General features: G+C 44.6%; 1 protein-coding gene across 2 annotated transcripts in view; it reads right to left on the bottom strand.

Annotated features, from left to right (window-relative positions):
- Positions 1-13256: 13256 nt before the first annotated feature.
- Positions 13257-19302, bottom strand: part of LOC125464659 (GAS2-like protein 2A) — a 104784-nt gene continuing 98738 nt past the window's right edge. For both annotated transcript variants that reach the window (XM_048557316.2, XM_048557318.2), the window contains exon 6: positions 13257-17574. In XM_048557316.2, the coding sequence (XP_048413273.1) occupies positions 15795-17574 (1780 nt within the window). In that variant the 3' untranslated portion in view covers positions 13257-15794. The remainder of the gene's footprint in view (positions 17575-19302) is intronic.

The raw sequence follows: 19302 nt of genomic DNA on the forward strand, positions 1-19302 counted from the left end.
CAAGCGGATTAGAACAACATCATTTCATCGGAGGCCACACTGATGATGTTACCTAGCATGGTGATGATATGTCTGAACAAAAGCAAGCCAGCTCAGCGAGCAAGTCAACAATCTCATCCACAACCCACGCTACACATCTTCATAAGAACCTTAAATGCTCCTTGGAGGTTTAGTATGGGCTGAATGGCCTGCCCTCTTCTGTTATTCTAAGTATAGTTTTTAATTAGTGACTGGTCTTTTCATTTGAATTATACTCATTCTGATTATTCATGAACATTTTGTGCAATTATTAATTGTCCAGATGACCACCTGATTCTCTCAGTAAAGAATGTACCATTTAAACACTGAATGATTACCTTTACCCACAAAATACAGTAATAGAGTCAAATAAACTTTCTATACAATAATCCTACCTGCAGTTCTGTATATTGCTTCAAATAAACTTTGGAAAAAGCACAGACACAGATGAATGAAATAGGGATCTGGACCAGCATAACACTAGGAAATCAGGCAAAGAGAATGGGATACTCATCATCATGTGACAAAACAAGTGAGAGACAGCAAGGGCTCAATCTGTAGAGAGATGGGGTCAATTTGCATTCCTGCAACAGCATATTTATTTCTTAATTCTTTAAGATGTGTACATCACTGATAAGGCCAGCATTTATCACCTATGCCTAATTCCCCTTCACATAAATGGTTTGCTTGGCCATTTTTAAGAGCCAAGCATTTTGCTGTGGATCTGGAATCATGGAGGCCTGACAAAGAAGTGACAGCTTATTTCCTTCCCTAAAGCTCCTGAACAGCCAGCTTTGAGCAACAATTGGCGATTGTTGTCATGGTCACCATTACAGAAACTAACTCTCAATTCGACATATTTTCACGGGTGAAATTCAAATGCCGCCAACCGACATGGTGGGATTGAATCACATGTTCCTAGCACTTTAGCCTGGGCCTTTTGATTACTAGTCCAGGGACATTAACACTATGCCCACCATCTCTCTACAACTTCGTTCCCTCTATGCTGAGCAGCTGTGTAGTCATGGAGCTGCTCCTCGGTTCCACACATGTCACTCACACACAAATGGTTCCAGAAGCCACAGCCACGCAAAGAGGACTGTACAGCAGAAAGTGAAATTAGGGACAATGTAGAATCTTGCATGTTTCAAACTGTTCTGTGATTCACTTGAAAGATCCCATTGGAATGTTCGAGGAAGAGCGAGAGGGTTCTCCTAGTTGTGCCTTGGCCAACATTAACTCCCCAAAGAAGATCATAATCAGATGTTCAACTTGAAGCCTTAGCTTTGTTTCTCTCTACACAGATGTGGCCAGGCTTGCCGAGTTTCGTCGCACTTTCTGAATTTTGCTTTTAATTCTCAGTAGCTACAGTATTTTGCTTTTAGAGATGCCTGCACTGTCCCAAGTTGTACGCTCTGAGAGTGCCACTCACACAGGGAGCACGAGAATTGCAGAATCATCCTGAACAGCACTATTAATATCAAGGCTAAGTGCATTCCTAAAAAGACCAGAAGAAATAGTAATAGGAGTAGGCTGTTCGGCCCTTCAAACATGCTCCATCATTCAACAGGATAATGGCTGATCTCACACTCCTTACGTCCACTTTCCCAAAACCCTTGATTCCTCAACTGATGAAGAATCCATCTAACTTCACCCTTAAATATACACAAGGTCTCTGCTCCCATGGCTCCCTGTGGTAATGCTTTCCAAAGACTCATAACCATTTGGGAGGAAAAAAAATTCCTCCTCGTCTCTGTCTCAAATTGATGGCTTTTTATTTTGAGATTCTGCTGTCTGGTCCTAGACTCTCCCATGAAGAGAAACATCCTCTCAGCATTTATCCTGTCAAGCCCATTAAGAATTCCCTGTATTTCGATGAGATAGTCTTGCATTTTTCTAAACTCCAGTGAATAGAATCCCAACCTGTTTAATCTTTGCTGATAAGATTATTCCCTCTAAACCAGGGATCATCCTTGCAAACTTTCTCTGAACTGCCTCCAGTGAAATAAAATCTTGCCTTAAATAAGGGGACCAATACTGCTCGCAGTACTCTAGATGTGGTCTCACCAGCATCTTGTCCATTTGCAGTAAGACTTCCCTACTCTTATACTCCAACCCTTTTAACTAAGGGCCAACATTCCATTAGCCTTCCTGATTTCCTGCTCCACCTGTGTGCTAGCATTCTGTGTTTTGTACCCATGTACCTCAAATTCCTTTGTGTTGCAGCTTTCTGCAGTTTTTCTCCATTTAAATAATACTGTTCTTTTATTCTCCCTTACAAAACAAACATCTTTTCCCATAAATACTCCATTTTCCAACTTTTTGCCTACTTTTGCTACACTATCTTTGCTTCCTTCCTCCCAGTCTTTGTAAACTACTGTGATCCCAGCTCTGATCCCGGTGGAACTTCACTATTCATGGGTCACCAGTCTGAAAAAGAACCATTTATCCACTCTGAGATAATGGGAACTGCAGATGCTGGAGAATTCCAAGATAATAAAATGTGAGGCTGGATGAACACAGCAGGCCAAGCAGCATCTCAGGAGCACAAAAGCTGACGTTTCGGGCCTAGACCCTTCATCAGAGAGCCATTTATCCACTCTCACTGTCCCCTGCCCATTACCCAGTTCACTAATACAATACACCTACTGGTTCCCCTCCACCTATTCTATCAACCATAATATCACAACTAATATCATCACCTATAGCTAATATCACCCCTAATGTCATAGCTAATATCACAGCTATTATACCATTTGGGGCAGCACGGTGACGCAGTGGTTAGCACTGCTGCCTCACAGACCAGAGACCCATGTTCAAGTCCACCCTCGGGTGACTGTGTGTTTGGAGTTTGTACACGCTCCTTATGTCTGAGTGGGTTTCCTCCCACAGTCCAAAGGTGTGCAGTTTAGGTGGCTTGGCTATGCTAAGTTGCCCCATAGTGTCCAGGGATGTGCAAGCTATATGGATTAGCCATTGGAAATGCAGGATTACAGGGATAGGGTAGGAGGGTTGGTCTGGATGGGACGTTCTTCAGAGGGTTGGTGTAGATTTGATTGGCCGAATGGCTTGTTTCCACCCTGTATAGATGCTATGATTCCAGTATTATCACTGTATTGCGGCTAGTGTCACCCATAATATCACTGCTAATATAATTCCTAATATACAGCTAATATTATTCCTATAATGACAAATATCACCTCTAATGTAACTGCTAGTATCACTCCTGATACCACTATAAAGTACCACCAATATCTATAAAATTGCAAAGGTTTCAGAGGATCTTGTTCACATTAGCTGCTGATTGGAGCCGAAAATTCAGTGAGACTTTTGCACTAAGTTATTCCTGACCCTTACAACAGGCCGTTATGTATATTTACGGTATTATCTGCAGGTTTGAAAGGGAAACATTTTATTTAATGCATGTTCAGATCAATAGTGTCAATGGGTCCATCATTACACTTACCATCAGGAAGTAGCTATAACCTTCGATGCTTGGGTGAGATTCCCCATTTCCAAGGTGCAGTATTAATGACAAGTTCTGGGATATCAATAATACAGGAAATGTTGTTAAATCATTAAAATGATCTCAATTTGGGCTCCTCAACTTGTATGAAAATAAAGTCTACTATTCTGACTTACGTTATGTGTTTATTAATATATGGTAAAGTCTCATGTTTTCAATCATCAGTTAACAGTCAATAGTTGAGGAATTTTGTCTGTTCAGAAGAACAGTAACTGAAAACTATGTGTAATTCTTAAGTTCGAACTCCTGAAGTTCCTGTTCAGAGTGAGTTTGTTCCACACACACACACAGACACACACCACACACACGCACACACACGTGCAAACACAGACACAAACACACACAGCCACGCACACACACACACATGCAAACACACACACAGACACACACACACACGCAGACACAAACACACACACACACACACAAACTGACAAACATGCCACCACGTTAACAATTCACTTTTTTCCTCATATCTAGAGTCACATGAGGCAGAAAAATAACTCATTTATATGTGTGACCAGAGTTCCTTTTTGCTGGAACAGGTCATCCATCTGACATCACAGGTGCTACTGTGCATCAAACATAGCTGACCTATTGACGGTCTCCCTCTCTGTTCTTACAACCTGCCGTAGGCATTTTAGAAAGGTTGACACAGCTGGGGAATGAGTAAAAATGGTGGCTCAACGGTCATGATACTGGACAAGTAACCCAGAGGCCTATGCTAATATTCTAGAGAGATAGGTTCAAACCCTATGGAGTTGATGGAATTTAAACTCAATTGATAAATCAGGAATTGAAAAGCTCGTCTCTTTGTTGTGGTGGCTATGACTGACCTGCTCGTGATCCTGCCCCTCCCTTGCCACCAGCTGCCCACCCCAGTTAGTCTCCTTGGCAGCCTCAGCCTGACATCTCCTGTAAGCTTTGCCTGGTCAGCTGCTTTGGTCTTGGTCTCCATATCCCACTCACTCCACAGAAAGGGAACTTCAAGCCCAACATCAGGAACAATTCCAGCCGTAGCACTCAGGTCCAGAACCTGTTCCCTCCTTTGACAACATCAAAAAGCCTCACAAAGCATCAGTCACAAATTACACAGAAAAGAAAAATACCTGGGAGTAAGTTTAAAGCAATCAGTCAACATAGTGCATTTAACTTAATAAAGTTAGTCAACTCCATTCTGATGGTACGTGACATCAACAAAATCACCTTGAGTGTGTTGTCTCCATTTCCATTAGCTATTATGAGCCCACGTGATAAATTAGATAGTCCTTAAAATGGCCAAGAGGATTGATGAACACTCACCTCTGAACTGCAATGCAGGCTGTATATCAACTTTTCCTGACTGTTTGTTGTAATGATTCCAGCATTTATTTAATCAGGGTTAAATACACTGTGCAGTGGATGGACACATCAACAGAGGGCACAGATCACATGTGGGTGATACCACTTCCGTAGCTAAAGCTGGAGCTAGCAGTCATGCAGGAAGTGACTAACCTGGCAAACGGTGAAGGAGAGGGGAGAGTCCAGGCTCTGAGGTGCTTGAATGGTCCACTAAGGCCAACAGTGGGAAGGTTAACATGACAAAAAAGCACGGTGGCTCAGTGGTTAGCACTGCAGCCTCACAGCGCCAGGGACCTGGGTTCGATTCCAGCCTTGGGCGACAGTCTGTGTGGAGTTTGCACATTCTCCCTGTATCTGCGTGGGTTTCCACCGGGTGCTCCGGTTTCCTCCCACAGTCCAAAGATGTGCAGGCTAGGTGGATTGGCCATGCTAAATTGCTAGTAGTGTTCAGGGGTGTGTGGGTTATGGGGGATGAGTCTGGGTGGGATGCTCCAAGGGGCGGTGTGGGCTTGTTGGGCCGAAGAGCCTGTTTCTACACTGTATGAAACCTAATCTAATCCACCTTCTCTCGCAGCTTGCCTTGCCCAATATTCCACACTCTGTTTTGGATTGAAAGGTAATCGTGTACAAGTTTCTATCCTAGTCTGCTATGGTCATATGGCTTCTACTGTGATTTCGCAGCCTGCAGACAGCCAGGTTAAACTTCTGAGTCCATAAGGTCTTTATGTTGAACACAGTGCTGTAAGGCAGAGACATGGGTCCACGGTCTCCAATTTTATTACAAAGGAAAGACAATTCTGTATTTCTGAGAAAAGATTCTACTACGGGCTCCCTCAGAAACATACAGCCGTGCTTACATTCTGACAGCTCTGTAAGAGTGGAGAGTTGTCAGATAATTAAAAATCAGTCACGTTGCTTCGAAGAGATGTGTAGGTGGGACCAGGTAAGGGAGGTAGAACATAGAACAGTACAGCACAGAACAGGCCCTTCAGCCCACGATGTTGTGCTGACCATTGATCCTCACGTATGCACCCTCCAATTTCTAAGGTAGATTTTCTTCCTTAAATTGATCCAGTTGGCTTTTATGACAAGTACCATGAGTTCTTTTTTAACTCCAGATTTTATTTAATGTGCATTTGGGGTGGGACTTGAACCCATATTCACAATTTTTTTTCATTCATTCATGGGATGAAGGGCATCACTGGCCAGGCAGCATTCAATCCCCATCCCTAATTGCCCAGAGGGAGTTAAGAGTCAACCACATTGCTGTGGGTCTGGAATCACATGTAGGCCAGACCAGGTAAGGATGGCCGTTTCCCTCTCTAAAGGACGTTAGTGAACCAGATGGGGTTTTCCCAATAATTGTCAATAGAGTCACAGTCATTGGCAGATTTTTAATTCCAGATATTTTTATTGAATTCAAATTCTGTGGCAGGGTTTGAACCTGGGTCCCTGGATTAATAGTCCAGCGACAATACCACTAGGCCAGCGCCAATCATTAACTGATGCCTCTGTATAATTAGCCCAATGACATGATCACTACACCACCAGCACCATAAAGTACTCTTAACTGACCGGGACACCTTAGTGCCATTCAATCACTTGTACAGACAGAATATTTCCCAAGCTCCAGCAGAGATTTTGCGTCAATATTCCTTGAGCAAACCTGAAAGTCATATCTGTTCAGCTTCAAATGGGTAATGTTTGTATGAAAAGTTTTCCAGACAGTGAGCCTGTAACAGTCACACATACCTCCAGCGATAGAGTGAGATACGTGCCAGCACATCTGCAGCTTGTTTATTTGATATTACTCTGGGGTTTCTGCTTCATTGGTAAAGCTAGTCAGCGTCTCAGCCACCACAAAAGGGACTCCGCTTCATCAGCAATTCCTTATCGATGGACCACATTCAAACGGTGTCGAGGCAGGGCCTGGCAACTGCAAACATTTCCTCCTTGTTGCCAACATTACAATTATAAACCATGGGGGCCGTGGGCGGTGATGTGGTGAGCTTGGGTCATTCCCTGCTATAGTGTTTGAACTACAATTACCTCATTGAGGTGGTGAAGGGAAAGGGGGAGGGAGGGAGGGGGAAGTAAGACCAAGTAAAATAGAATACAGAATAGAGTAGAAAAAAAATTGTCACGATAGGTGGATTGGCCATGCTAAATTGCCCATAGTGATCAGTGATGTGTAGATTAGGTGGCTTATAGGGGATGGGATGTACGGAAGGTTGGTGTGGACTTGTTGGGCCGAAGGGCTTGTTGCCACACCACACGTGTTCAATGATTCTATGTGCACTTTTACATGAAAATAGAGTGAAAAGTTTCATAAGTCGCCCCAACATAGCAACTACATTGACGACAAAGGTCATACGTCATAATAAAAAACAGTAAAAGTTAGACAAACTTCATCAAAGTTCAGTTGAACTCAGGGTAAACTGATTTAGGAATGACGGAATACCCCAAAGACAGCAGCTGGGATGGAGCCGCCGTGCCCAGCCTCTGGAATACTGGGCTAGAAGGCTGTGCGGAGGAAGATAGCCACTCCTGGATGGGAGTCCCTGCCAGGTCGCGGGAATATCTGGCTGCCAAAGATGAAGAAGGCCTCAACATGGCGACAAGTCCAATACACAGGGAGATTGACACAAGGAGACCACTACACGGGGAGACTGACACACGGTGAGACTGACACACGGGGAAACAGACACACGGGGAGACAGATACACGGGAAACAAACACGCAGGGAGACTGACACACACGGAGACAGACACACGGGGAGACAGATGCACAGGGAGACTGACGCACGGGGAGACTGACACACGGAGACAGACACGCGGGGAAACACACATGGGGAGACTGACACACACGGAGACAGACATAGGGAAACAGACACACAGGGAGACTGACACACTGACACGGGGAGACTGACGCACTGGGTGACTGACACACAGGGAGACAGACGCACGGGGAGACTGACACATGGGGTGACTGGCACACACACAGACAGACACATGGGGAGACTGACACACAGAGATAGACACGGGGAGACTGGCACACATGGGGAGACAGACACGGGGAGACTGACGCACAGGGAGACTGACACACGGGGTGACTGGCACACGGGGAGACAGACACATGGGAAGGCTGGCACACACGGAGACTGACACATGGGGAGGCTGGCACACGGAGACAGACACATGGGGAGACTGATGCACTGGGAGACTGACACAGACGGGGACAGACACACGGGGTGACTGGCACACACGGAGACAGACACACGGGGAGACTGATACAGACGGAGACAGACACACGGGAAGACAGGCACACGGGGTGACTGGCACACGGAGACAAACACATGGGGAGGCAGACACACGGGGTGACAGACACATGGGGAAGACTGACACACGGGGAGTACATGGTGTCGGGCCGAGACCATTTTTACTCTGTGCAGAGGTAACTGGAGCGGTTTGAAGAAGAAGCACATCTCACCCTCCACTCCCACAGAGATTGGATCCTGGCCCAACATTTGACACCCAGTCAGCTCCATTCAACCCCAGGCCCCCTGCATGCAACGCCACCCCCAACCCTGTCCTGGGGGGAATCCCTGCCGTAATGCTGCCTGAAATGACCTGAGCCATTAACTGCAAACGAGGGTTTTGTGCAAGCCTGCCAGCCTGTGAGGGTGCTGGCTTTCATCTCAAACCCACTCCACCTGAATGGACAGGGAAATCTCTTTCTTTCTGCTCTGCCGCAAGCAGCGTGCAGCATTTTAAGCAGCAGAGAGTGACTACGAATGGGGAATTCTAATCTGTGGGTTACCCTTTGAGAATAATTTGCAGTCAATTACATGTTAAACCATTCCACTTCATTACTCTCGACAAAATTGAAACGTCTGCCCACTCCAAGATGGAACAAGTTAAATTGGAATGAAGCCTACGGTAATGAGAGATTGAAAAATAGTCCCAATAAATTAAATGCTGGTTTGGCCTCTGCCCGAGGCTTGTGTTTGAGTGAAACACTTCGGAAGAATATTAAGCCTTCAGAGAAAGCACACAGGACATATCGCAGAATGAGGGAATTCAATAATATGGATAGGCTGGGCAACTGGGATTGTTTTCCTCAGAGCTGCAATGAGCAAGGGAGATTTAGTGATGATGTTAAAATAACGAGGGGTTTTGATCGAGTAAATAGACGGCAATTCTTCGAAAGGCAGTCAGTTCAGTAACCAGAGGTTCAGAGCAATTGACAAATGAATTGGGAGTGGCACAGTGGTTAGCACTGCTGCCTCACAGTGTCAAGGAACCTGGGTTCAATCCCAGCCTTGGGCAACTCTCGGTGTGGAGCTTGCATGTTCTGACTGGGGTTAATCTGCTTCTCCTCCCACAGACTGAAGATGTGCCAAGTCAGGTGGATTGGCCGTGGGGAATGCAGTTACCAGGATAGGGTATGGGTGGTTCTGGGTGGGATGCTCTTTGGAGGGTTGGTGCGCATTTGATGGGCCTGTAGATATTTTATGCCAGGAGAGATTAGAAGACATCTTTTATGTGTTAACAAGGAGCAGGGTTGGATGATCACAGCAGGCCAAGCAGCATCAGAGGAGTAGGAAAGCTGACGTTTTGGGCTTAGACCCTTCTTCAGAAACCATCTTCTTTGTGGTGATTTCCTGAAGGAAGTCCTTTCTCATTGATGATAAGACTGACGTGCTCACTGATGTGGGAAAAGGTAAAGGGTGGAATAGACGGACAATGATAGACTGAAAGAATCAGAGAGGAGAGAGAATTTCAAAAGCTGATTGCTGTTCTGAGGCAGCAAGTATTTATCTTGTGCTTTAAGCCAATACAACACAGGGGGAGGGAAGGCGATATGGCCTAGTGGTATTATCGCTGGACTGTCAATCCAGAGACCCAGCTAACCTTCCGGGGACCCGGGTTCAAATCCTACCACAGCAGATGCTGGAACTTAAATTCAATTAAACATCCAGAATTAAGAATCTAATGATGACTGTGAATCCACTGTAAGGGAGAAATAAACCCATCTGCTTCACTAAAGCCCTTTAGGGAAGGAAACTGCCAACCTTCCCTGGCCTGGATTACATGTGACTCCAGACCCACAGCAACACCTTTGACTCTCTGGGTAGTGGGAGGAAACCGGGAGCACCCAGAGGAAACCCACACTGACACAGGGAGAATGTGCAAACTCCGCACAGACAGTCGCCTGAGGCTGGAATTGAACCCGGGAGGTTGGCGCTATGACGGTGAAGGTAGGTTTGTTGGTGTCCAAGGTGAGTGATAAAACAAGCCATTTGGCATCTGTACATGAGAGCCCCATGCAGCTCAGTCTGCTGCACTGGAGAGTTTTCGATGGATGTTACCATCGAGGCATCACCAATGGGTGCTGTCCCTGGATCATCACCCACAGCTTGTGAACAAAACTTGAGCAAGACCAAAGGACCAGCATCAGGCTGGGCTCAGTTGTTAGTGCAGGTCGTCACTTGGAAATAACCAATCTCTACTCAATACAGGCACAGAGCAAGGTCATCAGAGATTGTGAAAAAGGGGGAAGCTAAACTAGCAACAATAACTTGTATCAAATCTTTCATGGAATTAACATCCTACCGGAGTCTTAGCAACCAAAATCTGGCACTAATCTACATATTAAAGCAGGTGACCAAAAGAAGTCTCTCCCTCCCCAGGCCACAGCCCCTGAAATCATTTGTACGCGTACGTTCTCGCAGCCTAACTCTGAATTGCCATCTGGATAATTGTGGGTGAGCAATAATTGCTGGCCTAGCCAGCGATTCCCACATCTCATGAAGGAATGAAAAAAGCTTCACCCCCGCAAAGTAGTTTCGTTGATAACCAGAGATAATGGGAACTGCAGGTGCTGGAGAATCCGAGATGACAAGGTGTGGAGCTGGATGAACACAGCAGGCCAAGCAGCATCAGAGGAGCAGGAAAGCTGACGTTTCGGGCCAGGACCCTTATTCCGAAAACCAGTTTGCTACTTGTTTAGAGAAAGGGGTTAGTCCTAATAATTACCTGGAGCATCCGAGGTTGAAGGGTGACCTTATAGAGGTTTATAAAATCATGAGGGGAACGCTTAGAGTGAACAGTGAATGTCTTTTCCCCAGGGTAGGGGAGTCCAAAACTAGAGGGTATAGGTTTAAGGTGAGAGGGGGCAAGATTTAAAAGGGACCTAAGAGAAACATTTTCACACAGAGGGTGGTGCTTGTATGGAATGAGCTGCCAGAGGAAGTGATGGAGGCTGGTACAATTACAACATTTAAAATGCATCTGGGTGGCTATATAAATAGGAAGGGATATGGGCCAAATGCTGGCAAATGGGTGTAGATTAATTTAGGATATCAGGTCAGCGTGGACAAATTGGACCGTAAGGTCTGTTTCCGTGTGGTACATCTCCATGACTTTGTAAGTGAGTTATGGGTTATGTTAACTGAAGAAACCTCAGTTCACCTTACTGGTGAAAATCTCTTTCATTTCTATCTAGCAGTAATAATGAGACAAGCTGACTATTTTAGTGAGAAGACATATACACTTTAGGTACGGTTTGTAGGTTAGTGGGCCTCAACTTCCATCGCACTCTTGAGTTATACTATCATTGAAGACACTATCAGCTGTTATAAAGGGTGCTATGGACAGAGAACCGGTGTTCACATTAAGGTCCGAGAATCGGCCTGATCACCCTACTAATTCACACTAAAATTAGAATTAGATTTTATTGTCATGTGGACTTAGTGTGCAGGAGTCCAGTGAAAAGTGTACAAAGTCGCCGTTTGACAGCGCCACCTTAAAATGTAAAATATGAAACCAGAATTTTCTTTTAAAAAAAGTAAGAGAAGAAATAAAAGAAACAGAGCGAAAAGATAAAGGAAAACACTCAGATCTCAAACTCCTTATCCAAAAGAAAAAGGGAAAAACACCCAGATTTTAACGTCCTATCTCCACAGGCCTAGCCCTGGCCCGGAGTTTCAGTCCAGCCTCTTCACAGGGGGATGCTCCACCACCGCTGCCTCCGCTCTCCAGGAGGACCCGAATCTGTCACTGCCACCACACAGGCTGAGGAGGCCAGGCCCACTCTTGCCCTGCCGAAGACACTGAGAAAGGCTTGTCGAGAGAGGAAAAAAAGATAAAAGAGCAAAAGTGAAAAGAAGAAGAAACATAGAGAGCAGATGGAAACAAGATGAGCCCCAAGCTGGGAGCTCGAATGCAGCAGTGCCGCTCGGACGCCATTTTACTCATAATTCACACTGTTCTCCAAAGGAAGGTTGTAAAGCCAGTATGGTGACTCAGTGGTTAGCACTGCTGCCTCACAGCGCCAGGGACCCGGGTTCAATTCCACCCTCAGGTGCCTGTCTGTGTGGAGTTTGCATATTCTCCCCATGTCTGCGTGGGCTTCCTCCGGGTGCTCCGGTTTCCTCCCACAGTCCAAAGATGTAGAGGTGAGATGATTTGGCCATGCTAAATTGCATGTAGTGTTCAGGGTGGGATGCTCTGAGGGGCGATGTGGACTTGTCGTGCCAAAGGGCCTGTAGTACCTGCAGGGGGGTTAGTGTGAGCAAATTAAGAAGTTAGGCTCCTTTAAGTGGGGAGCAGGAAAGTGTGCAAAAGCAGCATAATGGATGGGTTGAACCAAGATGAAGGAGAAGTGTTGATGATGTAAATTGCGATCGTATTGTGGGGAAATTTCTACAACAAAAAACGCCGAATACTAAATCCACATTTAAAATGAAGTCCATTCCTTCAAATCAGACCCCACAGCGCAATACGTCATGACATTTTTGAAGTGTTTCTTAGACCATGTAGGCACTTTGTCTGTCAGAAAATGCAATCCCAAACTGGTGTTTTAAAATATGATTGGAAGGAAGCCTGTGTCATATTTTACTTTTATTGCTAGCATTTTCAATAAAGGAAACATTAAACTGACAAAGAGATCTCACAATTATTTTGGAGAATTAAATTGGTTTTCTTACTATTTGCTTGTTTGGGTCAATAACCCTCATATTATTTTTTAAAAATTGATTGCTGTTTCCTGGTGCATACTTGTTCCTCACTGTCATTTATTAATTGAATAAACTGTTTTTCAATTAAGCATTTAGCTAATCGATTACAAATCAACGAATAAGTTTTCATTTTAGCTGATCTCTGAGATGTCATGTTCCAAGAGTATGACATATTAAATTTCAAAATCTTTGAGAGGCTGCAACACCTCACCTGGCAGGAGGGCATTATTATAGTTTGACCAGTCAATATAGACATTCACCATTATAAATGCACTTAGGAATTTGTAAAGTAGGGCTTAACAAGGCATTAAAACCCCATTAAATCACACACAGGTTTAAATGAAAAATCTCTTTATTGAAAATAATTACGATTGTCTATTCCTCTTCCAAAAATGATTTTGACTGCAAAATAAATGATCAACGGCACAGCGAGAAAAGTTAATTCTTATTAAGGTTTGAAATGCCATAGAATTGGAAGTCTCCGAGTGTGGGATGAGAAGAAACAGTGCACCAGTGAACCATCCTCCCATTGAGAAATAAATCAGAATTATGAACCTTCAGTTGCTTTCCAATTAAGACACTAAATGTAGCAAAATCCTAAGTGTGCTAACATCACCACAGAGAGCACAAGGGGACATATCCTCCAATAGAAGAGAAAGAGGTGGAGGAGGGTATAATTGCAACATCTAAAAGGCATTTGGATGGATGTATGAATAGAAAAGGTTTGGAGGAATGTGGGCCAGATGCTGACAAATGGGACTAGGTCAGATTGGGATGTCTGGTCGGGGCAGACTAGTTGGACCAAAGGGTCTGTTTCCGCGCTGTATGACTCACTCTCTCTCAATAGCCATCCTCCCAAGCCCTTGTTAATACTTAGCACAACTTTGGCTTAATTGCCTTGTACTCATCAACTATGCGATCACTGGAAAGTAGGATTCATTTAGCATATCAAACCATTTCTGCCTTTCAATCAGTATGCATAAGGACTCGTAGCCTGTCATGGTTCTATTATCCTTAACACTTTGACCTACCAAATATGCATCAACTTTGAAGCTTTCAATTAGCCTCAACAATTGTTTGGAGGACAGTCCAAATTTCTATTTTTTTCTACATTGAAACTGCTGAGGCAAGCGTGAATTGTAAGAAATGCTGTACCAGAGAGCCAATCACAAAGGGATGCTGTAGGGCCGCTGACCAATAGCAATCAAAAGCGGGGCTCTAAGTTTATACTGTATAAATTAAGACATTCTGAAGCGTTTTGTGTGCCTTGTTGCTCAGGAGAAATGAAGCTGTACTGAAAAATGAAACTCGAATAACAACTACCTGACACCACCCACAACTTGAACGCTCATTGGAAAATATGAGATCTAACAACTTGGCATGGCAAGGTTCTTGTCAGACAGTGGCAAGCTGCCAATTAAGGAGGACAACTGCTTGTTAACTGCCTTGTTGTGGGCCCAACATTTCTGCCTTGGCTCCTGTTGCAGTGCTCCAGTGAGGCTCAGAGTAAGTCTGAAGAACAGCGTCTCATCCCCTGCTAGGGAGCTTTGCAGCCTTCAAGGTTAAATATTGATACCGATAATTTGATTTTCAGTATCGATCTCCTCCTTATACATCCTTTACCCACACCACTAGGTCCTGTCAGGGCATGGGCTGCTTTCATCACAGCCAATCTCACTATTAGTTTTTCTCCTTCCCTGACTATCAATCATCGTTGAATAAAAACCAAAAGAACTGCGGATGCTGCGAAACAGAAACAGCTGGAAAGGCCCAGCACATCTGGCAAGCATCCAAGTAGGGAAACCAGAGTCAATGCCCCAGATCTGGTGATCCAGTCCAAGTTTCTATTACCAATTCTGTAAACATTATGTGTTCGCTGATCCCACCCAAGCCCTCAATTTAAAGTTACTCACTGATAATAACCTCATGTTCAATTTGCCCTGGCCCTCGCATACTGGCGTGTCTGGTGAACTCAAGATCAAAGAACCAGGATGACATTGAAATATTCAGTCATTATTGAAATAGGAAAACAGTGGAGATATTAGCACTTAATATCTGACGGCATGGGAATAAACAGTATCATTAATGACTTAATAAGACAAAGTTTAGAAAACATAGAAGGCACCATACATCTCTATAAAGCAAGTGGCATTGTGACAAGCTCATTATAATCATTTGTGAACCTATTTGTAAACACATCAAAACCAAATCAGAATTTGTAAACTATTATTTTAGGAATCCACACTTTAATTGATTCACTCTCGCTGATCATGTTATAAAGATACATTAGGTCATTTAGTGGGGTCAAAATGTCTTTCACTCAATGCCCCTTCAATTGACTTTCAAACTTTTTAGCACTTTCTGGATAAGTGTTGTGCCATCTCCTCTATTAGGTTAATTAGCATTAAGTAGTGCAATTGTTGTGGTTAACAAAGTGTGGAGCTGGATGAACACAGCAGGCCAAGCAGCATCTTAGGAGCACAAAAACTGATGTTTCGGGCCTAGACCCTTTGAAGGGTCTAGGCCTGAAACGTCAGCCTTTGAAGGGTCTAGGCCTGAAACGTCAGCCTTTGTGCTCCTAAGATGCTGCTTGGCCTGCTGTGTTCATCCAGCTCCACACTTTGTTGTCTCGGATTCTCCAGCATCTGCAGTTCCCATTATCTCTGATACAATTGTTATGGTTCCTTGTTTTCTTATGCTTTGTTTTAGGCAATTATCACCACATTTAACTTCATTACAAAACATGTTGGCTTTCATGGAGTGACAGCTGGGCTGTTCCTTCTGCCCCATAATGAAGTGCTTCTGTGAAAGAATGGGACACACAAAAAATATCGATTGCCAATAAACAAATTGCTTGAGGTCGAGACACTTTAGAGATTTACTTTCAAGCTTTTAAACCCAAGACTCCTCATCTTCTTCCCTCTGCCCAGAGTCCTCTATCATGGCTTGCTGTACTGCAGTTCTGTCACCCGGTGAAACACTGTGCCGACACACCCAAAAGTCTTCCCCCAAACCAAGACCCTCCTCAGCTTTCATGAAACATAAAGCCGAGATCTGTCTTCCCTGAACTTTAGACTTCGAGGCCTTGCTGTTGGCTCTGTGGGATTTGTGGGAACTTCCAGATTTTGTCAAGCCTTTTACAGTCTTGTCTGCCTCTCTGTAGGATAACGGAGTGGGAATTCTCGATGGCTTCTTCTCAGGTCTGTTGTCCCTCCTGGGGCGTATTTTGGGGCGAAGCTTCAGTTTGTAGATGGAAGGAACCCTCTCCGGCTTCCGCAGTGACCGCTTTTGCCTTTCTTGTTGAGCTCTGGCTTTCTGGACAGCGCAGGGGGGGTGTGGCCATTCCAATGACGAATTTGTGTCAGATCCTTCGTTTGTGGATCTGGAATCCACCTCGATGGTGTTCAAGTTATTCTGAGCTGGCGTTATGTGACTCTTCGCACTGTTGAGGTTAGTGCCCTCAAAGTCATTGTTCTCTTGATTGCACTGAACAGATTTTGATCCAGTCTTAGTATAGTGTTCGCTTTGCACTTCAGTTCTGTTGGGAAGTGGCATGGTGGGTTCAACAGAGTTCAAAGCTGCTGTCTGTAGATTAGTACAAGACTCAGCGAGCAACATGTTTGGGCTCTTTGCAATCCAGTTCTCAATATCCACCCGATTAAGCTTCTGTGTCCCACTAACAAGTTCAGTCAGAACTGCATTAAAACTGCTGCCGTTCTCAGTCACTCCTCTTGTCTGTATCGATGCCACGTTAATACAGCTGTAAGGTCGATCAGTGTTATCACAAGGGCTGGGGAATGAGGAAACTGAACATTTGGATGAAACTGGAGAGTCAGGTTTCTTACATTTTGAACAGCTGGACAGACTGGAGACTGAAGCAAATGTATGGAGTTCAGTGATCTCCGCATTGTCCTCATACAGACCTACCTGCAGAGCCTTCATATTGGATGCAATTTCATCTTCGAGGCTCTTGTAGAGTGCTGACTCTTGTGTGGGGTTAATGGGTGGAGGTGTGAATGTACACAGCTCACGCATGTCACTGTTAACACCTTTGTTATTATTGTTATTGATACTGTAAGGCTCAGGAGTCTGCGAGCGAATCCGACATTGTTGCTGAGCATTTTTTTCTCTATCGTTTAGTGGTTTGCTGACCAACTTTGGTTCCTGCCCACAGCTTTCTTGCCAGGCACCAGCTGGGCTCAGATGTCGTTGACACACTTGACTCTTGTCCCCCTTCCTCTCAGCATCTTGAACAAGTGAGAGCTTACTGACTCGGCCAGGCGCAGGGGAATAACTTCTCGCCAAACCCTTTGAGGCTCGGGGGGTCATTTCAGAAGGAGGTTTCTGGGAAACTGCACTAGTGCGGTGTTTGCCCTCGTTTGAGTTACTCTGGTTCACTTTGGACTCAGCAAACTGGGCACTGGTCCAAGTTTGGTTCAACCCGGCGTCGGAACGCCGAGGAGCAATGAGCTGACTTGGTACTTTCTTGGCATCCATTGTAGGGACAACGGTGCATTTGCTCTCCTGAGCTGCTGGGCATTTTGAAGACGCTGGCAAAGTCCTGCTCCTCTCTCTCCCAGTTCGAGCTGCTGTGGTAGTGCTGGAGTTGGGCTTGATGCTTTCAATGTTCACTGACATCTGGTAGGAAGGAGTAGCTGGCCGATCTTTCTGCCTAAACGAGACACACTCCCATTAGTAAGAAAGTCAAAAAAGAAATGCAGACGATTGTTAAGTAAATAATATTTATGACTGGATAAAAACTTCTCCACCTGGTGCATGTTTCTCAAATGAGGCGTTGCAAGAGGGGACTAGTTGCTCACCATACAATGTTCCCTGAGGGCTCTTGTGGCATGGTGGTAATGTCCCTACCTCTGAGCCAGGAGGTCCAGGCTCAACTCTCATCTGCTCCAGAGATGTGTAACACCACTTCTCTACAGGTTGACCGGAAACTATTTTCAATGCTCCATACTGGATCTGGGCCTGCACTATAGGCACTGCCACATTGGTAACGGCTGCTTTAAGTAGCCAGTTAAAACAAACCTGTTAGAGATGTTAGTGAGTGGTTCAGTGTCTGCTTTAAGATGCGCAGCCCCCAACACTTGCTTCCATAATTGAATGGCAATTAAACCAGCAAATGTCAGCCCACCTATGAACTGAACAGGGATTCACAATGGATCGATCAGTTGGTGTGAAGTCAATGAAGGGTTGCAATGATGGCTATACCATTGAATGTCATGAGAAGGTGGTCAGATTGTCTCATGTTGGGGAACAGTCATTGCTTGGCGCTTGCGCAGTACACATGCACTTTGGAGCTTACCATCACAAGCCTGAATGTTACCAAGGTCTAGTTGCAAGTTGGCACTGTACTGGAACACAATGTTCTGAAGCAGTAATGATTAACCTCCAACGACCACAGGCATGTTTCTTCGTGCTATGTGTTATGTACAGTGTGTGATTGATGTACATTTTAAAAACATTATTTTTGACTTGGATTTTGCATTTTGAAATCGATGAGTATGGACTCGCTGTGTCTGCAGGGGTTTAATGATTAATTTTTAAGTATTTCTGCAGCCGTGATGAATTATTTTTAAGAGCAGTTTGAGATTGATGACCTCCATGAAGAGATGGGTTTTTGTTTCTATTGTAAGAGTTTACAAGCGAAAGTACACAATACGGTATATAAGGTTTTCCGATGGAAGATTCTAGACTATTTTTAAGCTTGGAGGAAACATCTACAATGTTACAAGGATGTCCAAGGATATACCAAAATGCAACACCTCACATTTATCTAAATTAAACTCCATCTGTCACTCCTCAACCCATCTGATCAAGGTCCCAAGGGAAACAAACTGCACCTCCTACATTCACATCCAAATAATTTATGTAAAAAGAAGCAGTGGGCCCAGCATCTGATCCTCGTGGCACACTGCTAGTCCAACCCTCCACCAATCTTTGAACTTACGTGGATTTTCAGAAGGCTTTCAATATGGTCTCATGTAAGAGATCAGCATGTAAACTTAAAGTGCTTGGGATTCAGGGCAGTGTAACTCGATATGGATAGAAAACTGATTAGCTGACCATAAACTAAGAGAAGGATGGAGTTTTCTGAGTGACTTGGAATAATTAGTGGGGTACCACAGGGATCTGTGCTCAGACCCCAGCCATGTGTATTAATGATTGATATCTCCAAGTTTGCAGATGACACAAAGCTGGATGGGAGCGTGAGCTGTGAGGAGGATGCAGAGATGCTTCATTGTGGACAAGTTCATTTAGCGAGCAAATGCATGGTACATCAAGTATAATGTAGATAAATATGAGGTTATCTATTTTGGTAGCAGGAAGGCTACAAACAGGAAGGCAAATTGTCTAAACAGTGAAAGGTTGGGAAAGGGGGCGGTGC

Source organism: Stegostoma tigrinum, chromosome 27, assembly GCF_030684315.1.
Source record: "Stegostoma tigrinum isolate sSteTig4 chromosome 27, sSteTig4.hap1, whole genome shotgun sequence".
Lineage (NCBI taxonomy): Eukaryota > Metazoa > Chordata > Chondrichthyes > Orectolobiformes > Stegostomatidae > Stegostoma > Stegostoma tigrinum.